Source organism: Xiphias gladius, chromosome 7 (assembly GCF_016859285.1).
Source record: "Xiphias gladius isolate SHS-SW01 ecotype Sanya breed wild chromosome 7, ASM1685928v1, whole genome shotgun sequence".
In the NCBI taxonomy this organism is placed as follows: domain Eukaryota; kingdom Metazoa; phylum Chordata; class Actinopteri; order Istiophoriformes; family Xiphiidae; genus Xiphias; species Xiphias gladius.
Genome location: NC_053406.1, coordinates 6,229,097 through 6,253,537, shown reverse-complemented (window position 1 = coordinate 6,253,537; position 24,441 = coordinate 6,229,097). Strand labels below are relative to the sequence as shown.

The 24,441-nt window shown below is 40.9% G+C and overlaps 1 protein-coding gene and 1 pseudogene across 1 annotated transcript; one reads left to right on the top strand and one right to left on the bottom strand.

Annotated features, from left to right (window-relative positions):
- Positions 1-5,645: 5,645 nt before the first annotated feature.
- On the bottom strand, positions 5,646-22,320 carry LOC120792542 (thymus-specific serine protease). Its single transcript, XM_040131798.1, has 14 exons — positions 22,238-22,320; positions 20,504-20,617; positions 16,952-17,127; positions 16,126-16,225; positions 13,432-13,561; positions 12,337-12,460; positions 10,888-10,965; positions 10,388-10,435; positions 10,184-10,303; positions 8,496-8,660; positions 8,115-8,256; positions 7,803-7,982; positions 7,511-7,665; positions 5,646-6,048 (listed from the first exon to the last, which is right to left on the bottom strand). The coding sequence occupies exons 2-14, from the start codon at positions 20,508-20,510 to the stop codon at positions 5,977-5,979; spliced, it is 1,497 nt and encodes a 498-aa protein (XP_039987732.1). The 5' UTR covers positions 20,511-20,617; positions 22,238-22,320; the 3' UTR covers positions 5,646-5,976.
- On the top strand, positions 20,512-24,353 carry LOC120792155 (annotated as a pseudogene).
- Positions 24,354-24,441: the final 88 nt, after the last annotated feature.

The window sequence follows — 24,441 nt, the reverse complement described above, 5'->3', positions numbered from 1 at the left end:
CTTGGTTTTCTCGGTTTAATACTTCGTGACTTTCCCTATTCCTGTATGTCGAGAATTGCTTCTGAATATCATTTTGAACTGATGACATGCTTCACAGGTCCTTTGCTGAAAAGGACTCGGTATGTCTGTCTTAGAGAGCCCAGCTGTTAAATACAATCGATTTTATTAATGCGCTGTGTCTGTGATTTGTGTTGACAGTACTTGACAAAACACTACCCCTTTCAAATCCCAAATCCCAGGTCTATCTGGATTTCAGTTATCTGGGCTTTATAACACTGTTCAAAAGTGGTCAAACAGGGAGTCACACCACCCTCGGGTCTAGCTGACCCCAAAGAGGCCTCCATATATCTTAACATACTGTGCATTTCATTGTATGTGAAAGACTTTTAAACACTGTTCCTTTGATATTTTTAGCCGTTTAAACAAATAATATATATATTTGTTCATGCATAGCTCAAATGAACATGAAACATTTCCTTGTTTGGTGTAATAACAATCCTCAATGGTCATTTCTGTATTCTTCCACCTTCATCAGTTATGTAAGCCCAGTCTGTGTCTCAGTTAGGAGTTACCAAATCAACACTCTTCGTCACGTTACGTTTTAATAAGGTCAGAAGAAAAGAAACATCTAAAGGAAAAAACTGGTTGATTTTGCAGTTATCGTTATTATTTTTTGCACATACAGCAGTGGGAGCTGTAGGGGGAGGTAAAATCAATGAACCACAAAACTAAAATGATTTGCTCCAGAATAAAAAGACATTTGCTTTAGATCATTTTAGAAGATTTTTTGGTTGACATCCTGACATTGCTTTTTGGATTACTAGCAGTTTACCAATATAATTATCTAAAATCTATAAATCTTGTCATTTACTTTCAGCAGCAACATTTACACTCGGATTTGTTGAAAGCATAAATACAAGTGTGGGGGATGACTAAGATACAGCACAAATGTTAACTGAAGGTTGACATTATTTCTCCCTGTTGCAGCTCTCCTGTAAGAAACAATCGGCTCTCCTGCGCCACAGACTCAGGCAGGTTCACCGTGGGACCATTTCTGCATGTCAAGGCAGCTGCGGTTATTTGTCACTCCCTGTCCAGGCTCAAGTGCTCCCTCCTCTGCACCCAAGGCCCGTTGAGTGCGTGTGCCCGGGACAGCGGACATAGGAGTGTGTGCGCGTGCTTGCTTGTTTGCTTGCGTGCATGCTGGAGGGTCAGTGTCAAGGTGCGCCTCTTCTAAGTCGGGCCTCAATGCAGGCGATGCCCAAGGCTACCAAACAGGAGACAACAAGCGGAGAGTGAAAACATATTTATGAGAGAGCGTGTGGAACTGTGGATGTTTACCTGCCCGAATGCAACATGTCTTGTGTCCTTGCAACCTCCTATATGACATTAGAAATCGAGTTGGCCAGTGTACTCTCACTAAGTGCTGACTAAATTTCAAACAGAAAATTACAGGCTTTACTCTTCTACAAATGGTTGTTGGCCTCCGTAGTTTTTGCCCAACATGATGCAGTTGCTGCAAACAGAAATATGACATTGCCAGCTGTTGACATTGTTCAGATGGTAATCCCTAATCTGCAAGGTGAAAAACAGCAGTTTACAGAAACAGACGCTGTCTTCCCCTTGCCACAAAAGTCGACTTTACTTGACTTAATCAGGGAGAGATGGAGCTTAGGCTCGAAGGCCACCCAGTCTTGTTGACTCCAGTGACTCTGCCATTAAGACAATATGGCTGCTGTGACCTCTGGCAACCGCACACAACCACCCGAAACATCAGACATCAGGCTGTGACCCTCCACCGCCTGCATGAGAGAGAGGGAGCGAAGTGATGGAGGGAAGTAAAAGGAGAAATAGAGGAGTAGGGAAAGAAACCACGGGGTAAAAGTGTGTGTGTGTGTGGGGGGGGGGGCTGCAGAGTGCATTTTTATGAGTCCATGCTTCTCCAGTTTCTGGGTCGTCTGTCTGCATAGGCATAAATTTTCTCCCCCTCCCTTCCCCCATCTCTTCTGTTTTCTTCTGGCACACTCACCCAGCAAATCCACCTTTATCGACCTGCTCTTGGAGCCTGTTTGCAAACTTTGCCTCTAGTTTCACTTGTACTCCTCCATCCGGCTCATTCCGCTTCCTTTATAGCCCTGCTGTCTCTACCTGTTTGGGCATGGGCTCTAACTTCAGTTACTACCTCCTACCTCCTTCCTTCTGCCTTCCCCTCGCCATCTCTTTTTGTTTATAGTAAGTCAACACTAGCTTTTCCCCTTCTGTTATTTTCTTCCTCTCCTTCTCCTTCCTTCCCTCCCTCCGTTCCTCCCCTTATAGATGGAGATTAACTGGGTAGTGCAGCGCCATCCGTCCCCGTGACTGTTTGTTGTTAAGGAGATGGATGGAGGCTCCCTCTGCCAGCCCCACGCAGCCACAATTACACCAGCCGCCATGATGGATGGAGGGGAGGGAAAGGAGGGGAGATGGAGAGCGGGAGATACAGAGAGGGGCATCTATCACACCCCTTAATCTACCTGTCACTGCAGAGGCTTGGATGGGGGGGTTGGGGAGTGTGTCGGCTTTACCTTGACTGCTGGTCAAAGGTTTATTTCTTTTCTTTAAACTGAATTTGTTTCTTCATTTTTTCTAGGAATTAGGCCTGTGAGGACTGGCTTCATTAAATGTCCCGATCTTTCCAATTGATTTCCCAGAGCCTATTGGATGCTGTTGAACATACTCTCTACATGTGTCTGTGTGTGTGTATGTGTGTTTGACAGGCATCAACAGGTAATAAGATACAGTAACCGTGCGCCTTTGCAGAAATTCACAATTTGCATGAGGCCAAATTTTTGCATAGACCCCATTAAGGCATATACACACTATCAAGCATCACATAAACATGCAAACTGACTAGCACTCACTAACAGCTAAGCTAAGTTGTTTATCATCATCTGCAGGTATTGCCTCTGCAATCCACCCACACACCCTCACCCATGCAGAATCTTCAGTTCATCCTGATACCTGTTGAAGGTATCAAAGCAGTGACCTAGCATGGAGTTAATCTGCATACATTACCTGTAATGCCTCTCCATTTTCCCCCACAATGCTACAGAAATATTATGGAAAGTAATCTGAGGTCGCCTGCCCTCTACCCCTCCTCCTCTTCCTCCTCCTCCTCCTTCTCCTACTCCAATCCCCATCTCCAGCCTCCATCTCCTCATCTGTCCGGAGGAGTGAGAGATGGGATGGAGGGATTAATACTCTTCCGCCCAAGCCAACCCTGGGAATGATAGATGGACAGATGCAGGAAGGGAGCGGAGGAGGAGAGAGGCAGAGATTAAAGGAGAGAAGTCTGAGGGTTCATAAATCCAAAGTGGGAGACCTGGTCCGCATCACACACTAATAAGATCTGCAAGAAATCCATGATGAGGGAGAGACAGAGCGAGAGAGTGAGAGAGAGAGGTGAAGCGAAGAGGAGAGAGAGATGGGAGCGGTGTAATAGCATTAGATGTAATCTAATCATGGCAATAAGATGTGAATGGATGAGAGTGAGCATGGTGATTATGCAGAAGAGGGATGGTAGCGTGTTGATGAAACTTTTGGCCGTGAGGACAGGCCTTGTTATTGGACAACAGATCGACAGGGTTTCAGTTCTTGCTGGGGAGCTTTTGCTGCAAAGACTCCATAAAAACACTGCTCATTAACCTTTTCCATGATTTTGTCGCTCTAACCGAAACCCAATGAAAGGACTGGTAACACGGTGGGCGCTCTATGGCTGTAAAATGCCTCAATTTGATGTAAGTGCGAATCAGGGGCAATATTGTGTCGATTGAATTGATTTATCATTTATTGTGTGTATTAGTCATAAAACCTGCACCTGTGCACTCATTCATGTGTGTGCGTGTGAGTGCATATGGCAGGCCTCATGATGTTAAGAATCAACTGTAAGTGTATAAAGTGCAGCTGTACAGCTGTGATCTGACTCGGATCAGATAGAGTGCTCCTTCACCTCCCTCCTCCCCTCCCTGACCCCTGCCAACACCCTCCCTCTCATCGTCCCCAACCTCCCCTCCGTCCACCAGGCCACATTTTTCATGGCCCAGCTGTCGGAGGGCCGTGATTGGTTGGCCCGGCAGACAGATAGCCGATAGGCTCTGATTAATAGTTGAGGCCCAAGAACTTCCTCATTGATCAACAGGACAGGCTGCAGGAGGAGGAGGAGGAGGAAGAGAAGGAGGAGGGATGGAGGAGAGAGAAAAAGCATGCCCTGTCACTCTGCAAATGCTGGCTGATAACCCTGATAGCGGCCTTTGGAGTGTGTGTGTGTGTGTGTGTGTGGGTGTGGGTGGTGTGCTTGTTTACAATAGCAAAGAGATGAGAGGTTGATAGAAAGAGGATGAAATGGAAGCACTGCAGTGAAAAAGTGCTGCTGGTTTACTCACTTTCTTTCCATCCGTCCCTCTCTCTCTCTGCGCTGAAGTGTTTGATAGCATCTGTGAGCTTTCCATGAATAAGAAAGCATGTATGTTATCAAACACAACAAACATGCGGCCTATTTGGCCAGCAGCAAATGTCTCAGAGGCCTTTTATGTGTGTAACTCAGTGTGTGAATGTGTGTGTGTGTCTGTCTGTGTGTGTGTGTGTGTGTGTGTGTGTGTGTGTGTGTGTGCAGTTCATCAGCTATCCACAAGAGAAATTTCAGTTCTATTCTATATATTCTATTCATTATGTGTTTGATTGAATGGTGCTTTAATGCATTTAATACAAAATACATTTCATATTAGATTTTCCCAGGTACATTTGCAGAGTGTATGTGTTACAGTATCTAGGTGTGTGTGTGTGTGTGTGTGTGTGTGTGTGTGTGTGCGTGTGTGTGTGTGCGTGTGTCCCCTCCTGCTACTCTGTCCAGCCTCTAGTTGATTGATGATCTCCCACTCCCACAGGGTCAGTGGGGCCATGACCCCCCACTTTTGACCCCCCTACTGAGTGGGTCACACACACACACACACACACACACACACACACACACACACACACACACACACACACACACACACACACACACACACACACACACACACACACACACACACACACACACCAGCCCATACGGAAACAGATGGCCTTAGTACAACTGGTGCTTCCTCAACTTTCTCTCACAAACACTCTCCATCTCGTCAATATTTCTCTCACTGTTACAGGCACAACAATCCAACGGTCTCACATTCACGGATTTGCTGTGATATAACACATTCAATTTCCCTTCTCACTCCTGAACAAATGCCCCGCAATGAGAGATATTAATCTGTGCTAAGTGTTCACAATAAAGACGTTTGCTGCCTTTTATTTACAACAACAGATAAAGATCAGTGTGGCAAACTATTGCGAGTACTGATTCCCTGTGTTTTTTAGAGAATGAGGATCAAGAATCGAGTTTGACATGCAGCAATATCACGCCCTAGTGGTATGACAAGGTTATGACAACTGATGAACACACACACACACACACACACACACACACACACACACACACACACACACACACACACACACACACACACAAAAAAACACAGCCAAGCCATAAGATTATATTTTAATGGCCATACACTACAAAGGAAGACACAGCCATTAAAATAATTATTATAAGCATAAACACATAAATTCAGTAGATATAAACCTTTAAAATTTCCATTTATATTAAATCTAAGAAAACTAAGAAATTTGATATGAAGCCCAATGAATAGTAACTTTAAAACAGGGAAAAAATCTGTAAAGGCATACAAACAAAAAATACAACCAAACCCCAAACAAACACGCAGATCAAACGCAGTGCTATGAGATGATTATAGATGGAGAGTGAGGAGGTGGAAAACAGGAGACAGGAAATGGAGGATGAGGAGAATGAAGCAGAGCAGGCGGGCACACCAGCTTAGTAACTGCGTCTTATCACTTAAAGGGGACAGTGATAAGAGCTGATCAGGTTATAATGTGAGCTGATCAGACACTGCTTTTGTCCATCTTCTCCTGGGCAGCTGTCCTCAGCCAGCTGGCCACATGCTTCTCAATCTCCTGAGAGAAGGGAAGAAAGGAAAACAATGTGTTACGATCACCAAAACATACATGTCTTCATTCTTAAAAAGTGGCAACAACCAACAACGCTAACAACCCAACACTTATAAAATAATATCTGCTTTTAAAGGCTGATATGGATGTGGGATGAGTGAGGTGAGCGTTTCCTAATATTACAGTAAGTAAGTGATTCATGATACACTCTGCCGCTACTGTTGAAAGTTAGTTGAATTTGGCACATTTCAAGCAAAAAGATCAAGAATATAAAGCATTCAGGCCTGGAAAAGCCTCCATATAGGACTTCAATTGTCATGGATGCAAACAATTTTCACTGAAAATAATATGCAAATAACACTACCACTAGTAATGATTATAAAATGATGATTCAGAATCAATTCCGTTTAAAGGATAGATTAATACAATCCTCACTTGTCCACATGAGCAATGACATAGTTATTTATGTAGGCATTCTTCCTCTCCACAGAGTTGCTGATAGGAGGATAGGAGATCCCTTTCTGGCATGATCCCAGTGTATAAAAGGGAGGACAAAATCCACTGTCCATGTTCTGTGCAAAAGTGTATCCTAAGCTTCAGCTGAATCTAATACGAGTTTGAAGGCTCATCAGATGCCAAAAGACTGCATGGTGGTTTACAATACTCTGAGACAGGACTTAACATCTCTGAAAGTTATCATAGCAGGAATCATCTATCGTTCATTGCAACCACCACAAAGTAAACTGTAGAAATATGGTGTTCACATTACAAAGAAAGCTACTAGCAATGTGTGCTTGCACATATTTGATCGTCCAGTTCAACACCCTGATGGATGATGTCGTATTGCGTTGCAGCAAAAATCGAGCCAGGTTCAGCCATGGCTGGAGCCCTCTGCGTTGGCACCACCATCATGTCGATAGAGTTCCCCTCATTCTTATGAATGAGAATGCCTCAGTATAGCTTTGATTTTAGTTTTAAAAGAAGTTTTTTTTTGCGCCACACGACGACTGTGGATTTTGTTCCCTATCTCTTACGTTGAAATAACATCAGGAGAGGATTTCCTCACAGCCAGCATGAACAGGGAGAGTGATGACAATCAGTAACTTTCAAAGTACCCATGGGCATGGGGGGGGTTGTTTTAAGACAGACATGAAAATAGGTGAACATACCCTTTAAGGGAACACTATAGATAGTGTGACAACAACACTGACTGATATCTGAATGCTTTTCCGTGTCTGCTGTAACACATATATCAGGAAGGAACTTGAATTGGTCACTGGTGAAAAAATGTCTTGCTGAAAACTTTCTGGAACTCGGCCACATCTCGCAGCCTTCATCATGGGTAGATTCTGCTCAGTTACTGTTTCCAGTAAGCGGGCCTTGTGCTAACGCATTTGGTCAAATATATTAGGACTTTTTGATCCTGATGTTTGTTGTACAGATTAATGAATTGGTGAGGTGTACATACCTCTCTGGCTTTCTTGAGTGAGCAGCGGTCTGTGACTCTTCTAGTCATCATATCAGCACAGTGAGCAGTGTCTTCAATGAAAATGGTCTCAGCCTCTTCTTCATCCTCAGTCCTTTCCCGGACCACTGACAGCGCCTGCCATGGGTCAATTCCACCTGTGGAAATGACGATAGAGATTTTAAATAAGTCAAGAAAATCTCGAGCCACTGATCCCTTACTTTAGTTTACTCCTTAGGTTCATTTGTTGTTATTTTCTTGACCCTTAAGTATTTTCTTGTAAATCAAATCTCACCATTGACATAAAGCACCCTGTGTGTGTGAGGGTTGTCTCCTCCATAGTAAGTATTTGTGAAGGCAATGCGTGCAGGGAGGGAATGCTGGGGAATGCCAAACAGCATGGGACAGAGGTGAGTGTCGGCCTGCAGGGTCAGCATCCCAGAAAATGGACAAGTGGCATCCTCACAAGTCTGGTCTGCACACGCACACACACACACACACACACACACACACACACACACACACACAAAAGAGGTTCAAGATATAGAAAGGATGATTTTGACTATATTTGTGTTGCTGTGTGTGTGTGTGTGGGTGTGTGTTTTACAGAAGCCAAACTCAGTGCAGGTCTGATAGGTCCACTGTCTTGCTGCTCTTCTGCTCGACTTGAGGGACGTGTCCATGAGATCCTTCACTGTTTTCTCATGGGAGATGTCCAGACAGGGTTCTTCACTGGTGGAGCGGTAAATCTGCAGACGACAGACACATACACACAGAAGAAAACTAAAACAAACAAACAAACAAACAAACAAACAAAAGAATAGAAAAGACAGGAAATGGAAAACAAGCAGCTTGGGGTCCCTGATCCCTGGTCACTAATGAAAAATTCACAAATATAGCGCAACAGTGACATCTGCTGGTTTTAAACTGTGCATGACCAGTGGATGAGGTCATCTTTGCATTGCCTGTGTGAGCGTGTTGTCCATACCTGTGCAAGTTTAACAAGGCGGTTGTAAGCCTCCATCTCCCCCTCATATGCCGCGCTCTTATTGGTCATGAGACCACAGAGCTCATTAATGGACAGGAGGACCCCTTCTTCGTTGTACTGCACAGTTCCCATGATGATGTCGGCCAGGTTTTGCATCAGCTCAATCTGAAGTAGAGGTGCATGGCAAAAGAGTAATTTTCCATTCAGAAGCATTTAGTCCGCATCAGAATGCAAATAAACAAACAAACAAAAAAAGATGGATGAAGAATAAAGAGAATAAAGAGTGAAATATGATGAAATGATTATTTTTAATAGGGATTCCCAACCAGAGGTACATGTAAAAAATGGTTGAGTAGCTCAGTTAGTTTGAATAGATTAGACATTATGATTTAATGAAAAAAAAATCTATCCACATTTTGAGTTAGCTGTAATACCTGGACACATGTTAGAATTGAGAGTGCATAGATAAATGGTCGAAATAGCAAAAGTAATAGATGAATGATGGAAATAATTAGCTATAAGTGATGAATATACAGCTCAAATAGTTGGCTAAATGTGGTGGATAAATGGCTGAAATGTCTAGCTTCACCTGACCAGATTAAACACTGACAGTTCAATTGTATGAAAACTTATATTATATTATATTATATTATATTATATTATATTATATTATATTATATTATATTATATTATATTATATTATATTATATTATATTATATTATATTATATTATATTATATTATAACGGTTTGTGTTAATAAAGAGGTTCATGTGATATGGTTGTATGGATTTGGGTTTGGAACAGCCCTCTTACCTGCTCCATGGGCAGCCCAACTGAGGATCTGCTGATTAGAATCATTATCATGCAGGGGCATGACTCCCAAGATCTATCACTTACTACAAGGGTAGCAAGGGGTCACATAATTGTGACCCCCGTGCTCAAGGTCAAGAAACACTGGCTGTGGACATTTCACCTGCAGACTGGAAGTCAGGATTGAATAACCTTAATACAATGTACGAGGGAATGGGAAATCAGTTTATCCAACTGAAAAGAATACACAGATGGCATCGGACACCACAACAACCGTAGAAATTGAAACTAATGTGAAGAACATGAGGCCTCTTCTACATATACTCAGGACATGTCCAAGGACTGGTGGAATAATATCCAAGAGATCATGTTTGAAGTCCTAAACAAAAAGTTCCAAATCTCCAAAAATGCCTATCTTGAGCTCTAGGACACTGACTTCTCCTCCTTCGAAAAGAGATGGATTATTTTGACTCTTACAACAACCAAAGGGTTATTACTGAGACACGGAGGAAGAAACACCTGCCCCATTACGACAAATGTGCTGCAACAATGGCGCAGTTGGCTGCTTTTGAGAGATTGGCATACTTTCAACTGAATAAGCTTGATCAGTACAAATTTACATGGGGCCCTTTCGCCAACTGGCTATCTGTAACTTAGTGGTCAATTTAGTAACCCAGTGTTATCAATGGACTGTAGTGCATATATTTGGAGACAGTGTCAGTGTGGTGGTCTGTATTTTATTTATTTATTATTATTTTAGAAAGTGAAAAAAAAGGGCCAAAAAATAGGCCATCTATGGTTCTTTGCAGCTCTTTGTCAAGTCTTACAACCACTAACTTATTCCCCTAAAGCATCTCATCAAAAGCAAAGCCATCACCTGATCATCAGAATCCTTGGGACTCTGACAGCAGCCAAAGTCCACAGTCACCTGGCTGGCATTACCGGCCATCAAGGCTACCTCCAAAGCAGCAAAGGCTTCCTGCACAACAGCCAAACACTGCAGGAAGATGATGAGGGTGAAGTTCTACACAGGAATTTAATGCATGCCATATGATGCACAGATAAGTGGCTGTCCTCATACCTTCTCTGAGCCACCAACTGCTTTGTTCAGCAGACTCAAACCAACAATCTGAAACAGAGAAATTGACAGATATGAGTGTGAGAATATGGTAATTTAAAGAAGGCACGTATCACTAGGTTAGTTAGTGATAATTACCTATTGTGTTTATGTAACATGCAGGGCTGTAGGTACATTTGAGGACTCTAAGTTCATGTCTTTGGTAATATTTGTGGGAGCTTGGGGGGGGGGGTTAATGACCTGAGAAGAGTTTTACATTCTATGAATACAAAAAAAAGATAAATTATAATGAAAATAAAATAATGGGATTTACAATTTCCCACCACAGTTACATGTGGAGAAGGATTTGAACCTTCATTTATACCATAAAGTTAGGAACTTCCTCTTCTCAGATTTATTTAGCACTGGCATTTGGGCTAATGACTATAGTATTTTAAAATCCTGGCTACATCCATGGTAATGTGCTAATATTGTGACTATGGATTGTGTTGGATTGTGTTTACATTGTTGTAGGCAGAGAAGTCCAGCTTCGCCTTTACAGGAGCAGAGGAGGCCACAGCTCCGTACACCAGATGGGGAAACTGCAGCAGGATGCAAGAGAAACAGAGACAGAGGAGTGACAAGAGCTTAAGAACAAATTAATATATGGGTCGTAGCTTTCATGCCAAATCATAACAGAGGTTATCTCAGGGCACTCTTCATATAGAGCAGGTCTAGACCATACTCTTTATAGTTATATTTACAGAGACCAAATGGTCCCCCATGAGCAAGCACTTGGCAACAGCGGCAAGGAAAAGCTCCCTTTTAACAGGTAGAAACCTTGAATAGAACCTGGCTCATGGTGGGCTGCCGTCTGCCCCGACCTGCTGGGTTGAGAGAGAAAGAGAGAGAGGAGGGAGGAAAGAGAACGTATCTGTCTGTGTATCCAAAGCCCAATATAGCTTATTCCTCTGTGCCATCAAGCTCAATTGTTGTAAAAAAAAAAAAAAAACTACTAAAAGCATATCAGTCAGCCACATTGTTGCACTGTTTGAAATGTTCATCAGGATGAACGTGGCCACTGTAATTTTATTTTGAGTCATCGTGCTACTGCTGTAAATCCTCTAATGTAGCAGCCAGATCCGCCCCTAAAGATAGTCCCCAACAAATATACTATTCACTTCTGTTTTACAGTAGCTATAGTGCCCAGCTGTTTTAGTACATTTTTTTAGGCTGTTTTAAAAATTAAATGATGTATTTGTGATTCATTTTTGAAGATTTCCATCTTCACTAGCAACAAATGGGCTTAATTGGGCTGAATGCCACAGACAGGGTAGGTAAGTCAGAAAGACAAACACATTGTTGGTTTGGTCTTTTCATGGGATTTGCTGACGATAAGAACAAACAGAATAACAGCAGCCTGAACAAACAGCTTAGATTATTAATGATCCGGGACATGAGAGTGACACTGATTCAACTGTTTGTTTGACACTTTACTCTTGGGATCACTTCAGTGATCATTAGTCAAAGCCAGACGGCCTGCTATGTGTTAGTAACATCTTTTTATTTAGTTTGTGGACCTGGAAGTATCTGAGTGGTAGACATGATAGGTGGTTGTAGATTCACTAAATGATAAGGAAGGAGCTTCAGTACATCCTTTTCTTATCTCCTTTAGGGTGTGAACAAAGGAGCCACCATTATGACAGGAAAGGAAATATTGCTCACAGTGCTCACAGTGCAGCTTTTCCTGACCAACTGGTTCCTAATAGGGGATTTTAATCAAAATGATTCTGATTTCAAAATATTTTTGTAAAATTATACAGAACTACAGTAAGAGAGATCTCTTCATACTGGATGATTAGTCAAGAATCTCTTTGTTTTTTAAATAATTGTTACTTAAAACAGCAAAGAGCATTAAGCCTTATGCATCTTTGAATGCTTCCAGAGGTTCATATCTGGGTGCAGTCATGCACCTTTCCTCTGAACCAGGCAGACAGAGCTCCAGCATAGGAGCCTCCAAAGCTGATCCAGGTGTTCCTGTGGCTCAGATTGAAGTTTTGGCTGATGTACTGCTGAAACACAGCCAAGTCAGCAAGCCTAGACCAAAGAGGGAGGAATACAAAAGTTCAGCATTTTTTACCCTTCACTTGACAAAAACAAATACACATGTCTATAGATACATACAAGGTCGTACAGACAAATGTAAATGAAAAGAAAGAAAGACAGTGTCATATATCACGACCTTGAACTTCTTGAGTGGAGCAGAATGATTCACAGCATGTCGATGCTCCTTTTGAGTTTTCTTTATTTATAAAAATCAGGTATACATAGTTCGCAGGGAGAGAATCATTGAGGTCTAATTAAAAAGCCTGCAATGGTCCAGTTGAGTCCGATTCTCTAATTCTGATTCTCCAACAATATCAAGGGGTTGTCCCAAATATATAGGCTTATGCAAATTAATCCTTTAATATTCAGGGTATCCCACTCCCAACTTTGGTTCGTTACCAAATATGGTCAGATTCAGTCTTCTCACTCTCCACTTGCTCATCCCACATATATCACTTTATCTCTGTTCTGACATTAGGCCTTAATAAGGCGAGATGGAGCTCAGGCTACACGTTGACGTAAACCTCCTGTGTGTCCTTGGACCAGGCAACACAGAATTTGACAGAGGCTGGAATTCGTCAAAGCACTTCCTGTGTCAGTTCACACAGAGCTACAGTCTAGAAATTTGGGAAAAACCCTCTTAACCAGTTATGAAATACACAATAACAGAGACAGAGGGAAGTGTGAGAGAAAGATTAAAGAAAACAGAATGAACATAAATGAACTAAAAAGATAAACATGCACATTCAAATGCAATGAGGTAGAGGTGGTGAAGACAAAAGCAGGGTGCAAGACACACATAAACAACCATGCATGTACAGACAGACAGACAGACAGACAGACAGACAGACAGACAGACAGACAGACAGACAGACAGACAGACAGACACACACACACACACACACACACACACACACACACACACACACACACACACGAAATGGTAGGAGGCCAACACTAACGCCTGCTGGCTGCTAAGGTCTGCCAGGTTCTCTGTTTTGAGGCCGTCAGGGTTGATGCTGTCACCATAGAAACGATGCTCCACAGCTAATAGCAGAGCCCCATGTTCTTCAGCCATGTCAACATGGTGACCTGGGAATATATGGTCAAAGCAGATAAGAGTCAGCATGTAGCAAGGTTTACATATTTTTAGATAAATGCAATTGCAGTGTAGGAGGGGATTAAAAGTTAATGTAACTTCTAAAAAATGTAAAATGTGTGAGGAGGTCATGACCAACCACACTGTCAAGCCCCAAAAGGTACAGTATGTACAGTAAACAGTGAAAAAAAAAAAAATCAGAATGCTTTTTATTTCAAGTGTTCATTTGATTTCATGTGTTATATAGTCATTTGTGTGTGCATGCATATATTTCATCTGTGCCACGAAATGTGTCAAACACAATTTCTGGCAAGAAAGCAGTAAGCAAATATTCAGTAATGTTTGAGAGTCTGCAAGTTAAAGTGTTAGTATTCAGTTTATAAGAGGTACAATACCAGTGAAATACTGCACAGGTTGGTACATGGAACAAGTACAGGGAATAAGGTGTAAATAAATCTGTGTTTAGGAGGAACCTAGAAATACAGTAAAGTAACACTGTAAGTAGTTTTTTAATTATCCCGTACATATTAAATAATTACAGTCTACAGACAGGGACCAACAGCATGTATGTTTTATAATGGCCATGTCATTAAAAGGATACAAACTAAGTGTGGAACTTGAATGTAAAAAAGAAATGGCCTATTAAAGGGTACTATATCTAACAATCAGAGCACCCTTGTTGTTAATGACACGGTGGCCGTTATGTGAACTGCAGTTAGTTGCTCCTGAAGTCCTGTTGCTCACGTGTGTGTTCGCACTCCTTACATAGGCTTTAGCGAGCATCCCGGGCATCGGCCAAAACAGTGACGTGACATACATGAGACTGAATGTGATTGATCAGCATCATGTCGATAGATGAGTTAACTGAGGTTACACTTTTATTAGAGTTTGGCTATAAACTATATTTGAGTCTATAGATTGTGGAGATGGGTCTGGCTATGAAAGGCTATAGTTTGGCCAATTTTAAATTTTTTTGAAATAGGATTTATAAAGCGTAATATCGTTATCAGCTCGCTAGCTAGCACAATATAGGCTAGTGTCATTGTATGATACATTGACTGCATATATATCAATCTTCAGCATTACCTAGCTAGCCAGTTACATCAATCGCAGTTTGTCTAGCTTTCACCAAGAGGCTCACTAATGTCAGCGTAGCTAAATTTGCTGGATGATAACTCTAACGGTTAGTGAACTGCACGGAATATTATAAATAAGAAGTGTTGCCACACTTCATTATTGACTTGATAGTTTTCATCACAACTCTCATTTTGCTAAATCGATGCGCCAATGTTTCAGCATAATAGAATAGAACTTTTATATTGTCAAGTCACGTTACTGTACTGAATGGGTCTGGCAGCGGGTTGCAACAACGATAATCCTAAACTAACGTCAGTTATAAACAGATGATAGGAGTGGGATGAGTAACGTTAGACTGGAGATAATGTACATAAAATCTACAACGTAACAGGTTCTAAAGAACAGACATTTCGTTTTGTGCTAGGAGTCCTGGTCGTTTTTTTGATGTTAGTGGACTCCATTTCTAAGCTAACGTTAGCTAGTGTTGCATACTCTTGGTGCTGTAGGGGAGCGGAAGAGAGGCATTGAGGCAAGGCACTTATGAGCAAGCTCAAACGTCACATCCTTTGGTTTTTCCCAGAAAATTCGTCCTGAGTCCTTTACATAGAAATCAGTCCACAGGCTGTTATAGGCAACCGAGAAAGTCAGGGAAGGTGTAATTTTTTGTCAATAAAAAAGTGATTAATACATGTCAATTGCTTCACATTCTATACACTGATCAGCCACAACATGAAGACCAGTTACCAGACCAGTTGTGGTGTGTATGTATAATATATAATATACATGTATATATATAGCTTATACACACATACCTATTTCATAGCAATAGCTTTAGAAGTTTTTACCTGTCTTCCCAGGCTAAGCTTAATGTTTTTTTCCCCAGCAACAATGATGAACACCTTATACAGCATAAATAATTATAACCTGTATTGAAAAACTTTTTAATGTAATTTAAAAAAAATACTTAGTGTCATTTATTTTTAAGTCCCTCTTCAACACAAAGTTATTACCCCTTTATTCCCAAACCTCTTGTCTTTTTCCCTTGTACTCACATATTTGTCCCGGTACAGTTTACTAGTAAGTATTTCACTGGTACCACTATGTACTAAATAATTACACTGTAATATATTATATTTCAATGTAATATAATACCAATATTCAAATTCAAAATTTTAAATGATAGAAACACGGGACAAAATTAACAGGAGGGGAAGAGGGACGATGGGTACTGTCAAAACTCATCATAGAGCAGGAAAGATAAAGCCAGGATGAAAAATATGCTTATAAACACGTGTCAACTTACTCACCTAACTAACACACTATATGATGCTTCACTTATGGTGTTTTCACTTTTGTTTCCAAACCTTTAACAGTGTGTTGGCCAGTTTCATAGCTGATTCAGGCATTTTCTGCATTGACCAATCTGCTGTTTTAAAGTGTGTATCAGACAGGTGAGGACATGTGCTGCCTCCTACTGTACCTGCCAGAACATCAAACTCAAAGATGGGCCCTTCTCCTCCAATGAAGAGGAACACTGGACCATCAGGATGCTGCCAGTATGCCTCATTCACAAAGAACCTCTGGAAGAAGACAGACAGAGAGAGACGGACAAAGAAAAATACAAAAAGAAAGAAAGGTTTTATTCAAGTTCACCCAAACCAGCAGCAGTGCACATTCATGGCTTTAGTGCAAGTAATCCTTTACTTTATGCTACGCTGGACAAATTTGCACATTGGCAGCCTCAAATGGCAGCGAGAGCTAAATGAAGCTGAACATTTCAATTCATGTTGTCAGGAAACATCATCTTGTCACTGCCTGGTGGAGTTGGGGAGGTGAAAAAGTTCATTTAGTCTAGATTTCTCTGTATTGAGAGCTCACTCATTGCTGCGTAAGAGCTACTAATGGATTTTGCTCAGTTCAGCTCTTGTTTGTGGGGCAAATTTAAAGCAGCACAGTTCAGTGGCACAGGAGGCTCGTTTGCTCCATTTTTTGTTTTAAGCTGACAAGGCAGCTGTTTTATCATCTTTACACCATCAGAAATACATTGAAAGATCCTCTGAAATATTGTATGATGCCGTAGTTTTTGATGCTTTAAATAAAATGTTGCCTTCATGTAGGTTATGTGGTCACAGAAACTTGTTCAAATTTAAGCTCTCTTTTATTAACATCATAAGTTTTCAAAGTCAAGTGTACAATTGCTTTTCCTATCTCAAATATCAGACCTCTGCTCCATGCACTCACTCTCGACAGCTAAATACCACGAAACTGAAATGTAAATAATAAATAACAGTTCGACCCTTCTCTACCTGAGGGAAGGTGCTAACGTCATGGCGGTTGAAGTGGTCCAGTGGCTGGTGAATCCGTCCCTCCTTCACATGTTGGAGAGGCTGATGGCCACTGACTGTGTGTATCAGGAGATGCTGCTTGGCTTTCTGCAGTTGGAGATCACGCACACGCTCCTTGATCTTCCTCAGAACTCGCCCTAGCATTCAGAAAGTAACAAAGTCGCAAGGAAAAGAGAGAATGACAGTGGTTCACAGTGATGGAAATAATACAAAACTCAATGGTTTATATCACCCAAAATCATATTTTTTACTAAGTAAGGGGTCTGGCTGTTTTTTTGGAACACCACACTCAGTCTTATGCGATGGGAACCATTACAGCAGCCGTACTGACCTGCTGGCCTCCAACCTGATTCAGCTTGCTCTAAAAAGCCTCCTGTGTGGCTCAAAAGCAGCTGACCCAAATCTGCTTAAATTTCAAAGAAGGGTTGATGTCCATGTCACTGACAGGATGTCTGACAAAAATACTTAAAATTCTATCTACAAAATCTATGATCTATTTTTAGTCTCCATCCAACAATAGTTTCCCAAGGGACTCAACATCACCACCAATATGTTTTGTTTTGTTTTGTTTTTCGGGCTCAACTTTGACAACTACAAACATAACTAGACTTGCAAGCAAGTATAACAGGGTCTAACCACCCCAACGGGACTTGGAGTCAGAGGCGCATTGTACCAAGGTGGTAGAAATTCGTTCCTTCATGAATGAAAACATAAAAAAGTCTTCCTGAAATGATGAGAAAACATCTGCAATGTTTCTGATAGAAGTATCATTTCTACTTTTTAAAAACATTGATAAGTCCTGTTATGTATATTAATGAACTGCTTTTTTAAATGTTGAATATCAACAAATGATCAATTTTAGTGCAATGGATAAAACCAAACATAAATCAAGGTGTAAACCCGCATATTCAGTGGAACATTCAGCAACTTACCAGAGTCAACAAAGTTCAAGAAGAGTAGAAGGATGAGAAAGCGGGCTGATGACAGAAGCATCTTTACCACCAAATACTTTGGTACTTTACAGTAAGTTGATTGCACATCCAATCAGCAGGACTCAGGAGGATCTCTGCCACTCATCAGTTCCCTATATATACCCTGGAAGAGGCTGCAGTGATGAGGTGATCCCTGAAAAATGACTGTGATATGATCTGTACATTACTATGATCTGCATCTGACATATCGTGAGAACAGTGTGAGACTGTGTGTATGTGGGGCTGTCTGTGTGTGTACCGGCCATATATAAACTGCTCAGCAAAAACAGAGCATCAGCTTGGCGGTGTAATGAGATCTCTCTGCCTTGTAATGGCTTTTTTTTTTTGGAGTGGTTGAGTTACAGGAGCAGTTTTCGACTTTTTCCTCTTCTCATGTTGCATCAGTGTGTACGAGACAATAATTGTCTCGCAACGTACGCGCGCACAAACACACAGTCTTCACCTTGCTAAAACAAAGCTCACACAGTGTGTGCGGTTGCATGAACGCACACACTGGCTTAATTCCAGCAATACTCGATGTGTCTGTTAACGGTTATGTATTTTGCCGAAGTGTCCTTAAAACTCAGGGAGCTGCTCTGACAGAAAGCCTCAAATGTAACCAAGGCTTATTTTGATTGTTTGGTAGCTATTTACTGGAAAAATATACACGTGGATATTTATGTTTACGCAGAGAGTTAAAAGAAAGAGGAATGTTCGACTGTTTTTTCCATTCTATTTTAAAGTAACCATTTGTTATGACACAAAAGTAAATAATATGAAATATGATCAATCTTATTTATAGCTCAGTATATCATATGTAGAAATGAAAGAAGAATAAAGAAGTTTGACAATTTGGTAAATGTTTATTCGCTTTCCAGCCAAGAGTTAGATGAGCAGATCAATGCCACTGTCACATCTATGCTCTAAATACAAAGCTGGAGCCAGCAGGTAATTAGCTTCACTACAGAAGTGGTCAGAGAGAACATGAGCCGAATTTCAAACAGGACGTTTCAGGGGTGGACGCAAATTGGCCCAGGGTGGCACAAAGAGAGCGCTGCAGGAATGAGTCCTAAAACCCAGAAATAAATTCACATTTTCGCACTTTCGGTTCCCTTGTCCTGAAGTTGATGGGTTTTTGGTTGGATGCCTGAAACTGGGTCTGTGGTTAACACAAGCTCAATACATTTTCACGTTTTATTCTGCAACATGAAATATGTCAGTAAATACCCCTCTCGGGATTTTTAAAAAATGTTGCTAACAAGTGGCTAAATGAGACTACGGAGGTTGTTGGGGACATTAAGCGTCAAATAGAGAACATGCAAACTGACCTACTCGCCAGTTTAGTGGTGGTGACATTAAAGTCATGCAGCCGTGGTGTCGTTCATTTATAGCCTAACATTAGCTTTTTACTTATGGCGATTGTATTTAGGCTTTGACATTCATAAAAGTGGTACTAATTTTTGAAGATTATCTTGTTGAAGAAAATGTGTAAGTATCATAAGCTTTTGTTTGTCACAGAGTTTATTTCCTGAAATAATCCAAAAACCAATAGAAAAACCCACTGACCTTTTATGGAGGGAACCGGGAGATGCTAACCTCTGGGTTGGCCTAAAAAAAGACTTTATCCCTGCAGCACTCCATTGGGGGGAAGGCATGTCTGTGCAATTGAAAATGTTTTAATTTGAGCAAAAACTTCGCCAAAGTCATGACTTCATGTCCAGGCTAGGCTCTGTTGCACTAGCTTCCGTAACTCAGTGCTCGGTAACTCGGTGCAATATCTCATTCTGCATTTCTTTGATTCGCCTTTATGAATAAATGAAGCACATTCATGACGGTTGTTTCCATGTTCTATGACAAATTACCGTTCACTACAGGAGTTGCAATAAGAAACTGAAACATTTGTGATTTCAAGAAAGACAAACAAAGATTAAAGATTAAGCTAGAAAAAACTACTTGCACGAAGAAACTACAAGCATGTCGGGTACTGATGTCATCATAACTTGGTTTAGTTTATATCCCTAAAACTCACTGACGCTTTCTTTTAAAGTCATTGTGTTTAGTTGTAATCTCTGAAGTCTAACAACTTCTACAGTATTCGCTCTTGTATTCCCTGCTGTTATTAGAAACATGTCTGAGCTAACTGCAACCCCTCAACTCACTCATGGACTCGCCTCTTCTATCGAGCTCAATTAAATTAAATTAATTTCAATTTTACTTATATAGTAACGAATCATAACAGAGGTTATCTCAGGGCACTTTTCATATAGAGCAGGTCTAGACCGTACTCTTTATAGTTATATTTACAGAGACCAAATGGTCCCCCATGAGCAAGCACTTGGCAACAGCGGCAAGGAAAAGCTCCCTTTTAAGCCCCATCTGCCTTGACCAGCTGGGTTGAGAGAGAAAGAGAGAGGGGGGGCATAGCACAGTACAGGTACAACATAAGGATATATAATAATAATGAGACCAATAATAAAACTAATAATTATAATAATAGGGTGAATAATAATAGTATTAATACAAAATATAATAATAGTAATACTTAGCATAATGATTGAAGCAGTGGGTGTTGAGCAGGATCAACGAGGCAGTAGGAGGTTTGCAGTCACAGATCCAGACTCTGCAGCACCAGGGACAGAAATATTGCGTACAGATGCTGAGGAAGACGAGGAGAGAGGAGCTTGGTGCATCATGGGAAGTCCCCCCGGCAGTCTAGGCCTATAGCAGCATAACTAGGGGGTGGTTCAAGAGAAGCGTGAGCCAGCCCTAAGTATAAGCTTTATCAAAAAGGAAGGTTTTAAGCCCACTCTTAAACGTGGAGATGGTTTCTGCCTCCCAGACCCAAACTGGAAGATGGTTCCACAGTAGAAGAGTCTGAAAACCGAAAGCTCTGCCTCCCAATCTACTTCTGGAGAATCTAGGAACCACACGTAAGCCTGCGTTCTGGGAGCGCAGTGTGCTAGTGGGGTTGTAGGGTACTATGAGCTCTTTAAGATATGATGGTGCCTGACCATTAAGGGCTTTGTAGGTGAGGAGGAGGATTTTAAAAATTCTATTCTGGATTTTACAGGGAGCCAATGCAGAGAAGCTAACACAGAAGAAATATCATTTCTTTTACTTTTTCCTGTCAGCACTCGTGCTTCAGACATTTAGTCTGCAAATGTCTGAGGCTTATGGGAAATGGTGCTTACATTATTTTTAACAATGGACGATGAACCCACAGAGATTTATCACTCGACTCTGCAGTTTCCTTCAGCTGTAATAGCATCTTTAATCTCATTGTTTTGGTCTTCCAGCCAATAAATTGACTGTTTGGGTTCAGCCTCACAACAGTGTAATTTTTGGCCACAGCAAGCAGCTGTTTTCCGAAAAAAAACTGCACTTACAGTATTTGCTCCGCACAAAACAGCAGAAAGACAAAGTCAGTGATTAACCATTAGTATTCTATTGAAGATACATGTTATTTGATCCACTGTTAACAAACATATTGATAAGTGCAGCTTTAAGTTCATTTAAATACACTGTGTAAATGGTAGTGGTCAAGCAAATATAGCCAGTCAGCATAACTTGTTCTGTGAAAATTTGATGAAGCATACAGTACACATTTTTAAACAACTAACTTAGGCTAATGCAACACCAGTTTTTAGTAGCTTGAGCAAATCAGTGGTAAACAGTGGTTAAAAAAAAAAGAAGCCTGAAAACTGCATGGAATAATATTCTGTTTAAAATCAATTCCCAAGTAGAAGTTTAAAGTTGCATAAAATGGATTTGTTTTTATATATACTACATAAATGTGAATTGAATTTTAACAGCTGTGTCACAATACATTTCCATATAACTAAGCATGTCACAATACAATTATATGTATAAATAGCCCTACTATCACCAGTATTATGCCACTGGTCTACGGGAAATCTAGACATAACATGCTGTGTGACTCCCCACTCTTCTAATTCCCAAGAAAGGCCAGCTGCACAATGAGTCAAACTTCAGAGTAGCAGTTTATTTAGCTTCAGAAGTGAGCAATGCCCAAAACAACATATAAAAGTTCACTAATTTGCCCTAAACTCCCATATATAAGAAAACTAAATATAAAATAATGAGAAATCTCTAACTTAAAATCCTAAACCATAAACAAGAGAAAAATATGTAAAACAGCAGACAAAAAGGGCTTGCTACTATGTGCTCCATATTGACATATTTAAAAGGAAGTATTCACAGAAAACACTATACAAACTAGGACTTCAGGCTAATCCAGCCAACCCAAATCACTTACCATTTACTAACTTTACAAGCTTTCCAAAAGGCTTGATGTACGATTACTCTAGAACAATATGCTGGCTCTTTGTTGGAAATGGGGAGAAGTGAAGGTGAGGCAGGCGGCTGTCAGCTGAGGTTTTAAAAGACTGCTGTCATACACTGGTCCAATCCAGAAGCAGCAGTTCCTTCAAATGGACCAATCACAGGCCAATCACACCACCTGTGTCATTATTATCATCATCACACACACACACACACACACACACACACACACACACACACACACACACACACACACACACACACACACACACACACACACACACACACACACACACTCATACACTCATAAACTGACATCCCACAGCCTCAAATCCACCAGTGCTGTGTTCATGGTCAACTTGTCGATCTCAGATTTGCTGCTCGTCATCTCCTTGCCCATGAGAGTCTACTTTTACGCCACGGGAACCTGGCCACTGGGCAGTATGGCATGCATCTGGATCACAATGCTCTTTCGCAACAACATCCGATCAAGCTCCATCTTCATCACCTTTATCAGCGTGGACCGGCTGCTGGCTGTGGTTTATCCTCTGAGGTCACGCCATCTACGAACCGCGTCCAAAGCCTGGAGAGCTGTTGCGCTCATTTGGTTGTTTGTGTTGGTGATGAACATCCCAGAGAGTGTGAACTTTTCAAGATTTTTAAACAGCTACAATGAAACGACCTGTTTTGAATTTAAACACAGGCGTACATCTCCAATTCTTTATTTTCAGCCGGTGTTAGTGTTCACCTTGCTGGCAGTCAATGTTGTGTGCACTGCTCTGGTGTCTTGGACTCTACGGATACATCTGATGGAATCTCCAAGGGTCAACAACAAGATTAATGTCATGCTGATTTTTGTCATGAACTTTGTTATGTTCACCATATGTCTGTTGCCTGTGTCGGTTAGTTAGTTAGTTTACTTACCAGTATCACACCTGCGATTACACTTTTGATATGTCTTGATAGTGTGAACTGCTGTCTGGATCCACTGTTGTATTACTTTTCTTTGGATGCCTTCTGGAAGAAAAAAAGAGGATGTGGATCTTGCAAGAGAACAACAGACAAAGATCATACTATTTTCATATTTTCATGAGACACCACCCGATTTTCTATGTGAGATTCTGAGTTTCCTATTTTTCAGCAAAGTAGCTTGTTTGGGTGTGGGTTCTTCATTTGGCTCCAAGTTTTACTGTGTGATGGGTTTTATCAAAAAACCAACAATAATTGTCTCCTCAGCAAAATGTTTGTGATGAAGGCTTGTAGATGTAGGGCTGTCATGCTTAAGACGTGCCTGTAGACTGCAGCGTCACAGCGTCATGACCAGAAAGAGCTGAGGCATCTTTAGGAGAAACGAATTTTAAAGAAATAGTTTGATATTTTGCATATTACACTTATTTGCTTTCGAGAGTTAGAAAAAAGAAGATTGGTGCCACTCTAATATCTGTACAGTAAATTTAGCGAGTATTAAATATAGATCTCGAGATGGTTAGCTTAGCTTATTGTAAAGACTGGAAACGGGGATACAGCTAGCCAGCTGACTCTCTTTGAAGTTATAACCAAAGCATAAAAACAATATGAATAGTTCAGAATCTTTAACATGTTAATCTGTGTACTTTGGAGATGTAGGTGGAAAGTTTGAGCAAGCCAGGCTAGCTAACCGTCTTTTGCTGTAGCGTCCTTTTTAGTGTACAGACATGAGAGAGCTATATTCTTCTCAGGTGATCTTCAGCAAGAATGCGAATAAGTGTGTTTCACAAAATGTCTGTTTCTCGAAACTGGCGTGTAAATCTTCTGCCATTTTTTAGCCGACTGAATGAGTCTTTTGTTATGCCTTCTTCTGTCATCAGAACTGAACTCTGAACTCTGAAGACTGGCAGATTTGTGTGTTTGCATGTTAAATTCACAAGATGATTTTAAAGCACTTGAGAAAAGGCATCCAAAGGTTTTGGGTGAACAAAGGACATAACACCTATTTATATAAATATTTTTTTTATTCTTTTGTGAAATAACACTGTTCGACTCTTATGTATTCCACATTATAAATCCTTTGATGTGTTTCAGTGGTGAAGACACCAAATCTCCAGTCCTAAACCCTAACAGATTGTAGGGCATCTGCTAGGATCTAATTACCTCATCTGCAGATTTGAAATTATGCCAAAGTAATAGATGCTACGGCGA

Excerpts from the sequence above, each read along its gene's own strand:
- LOC120792542 (XM_040131798.1), bottom strand. Across the intron at positions 12,461-13,431 it reads GACCTTAGCAGCCAGCAGGC|GCTTGCTGACTTGGCTGTGT; the intron begins GTTAGTGTTGGC and ends TCTTTGGTCTAG. Across the intron at positions 7,983-8,114 it reads CTGCACTGAGTTTGGCTTCT|ACCAGACTTGTGAGGATGCC; the intron begins GTAAAACACACA and ends GTGCGTGTGCAG.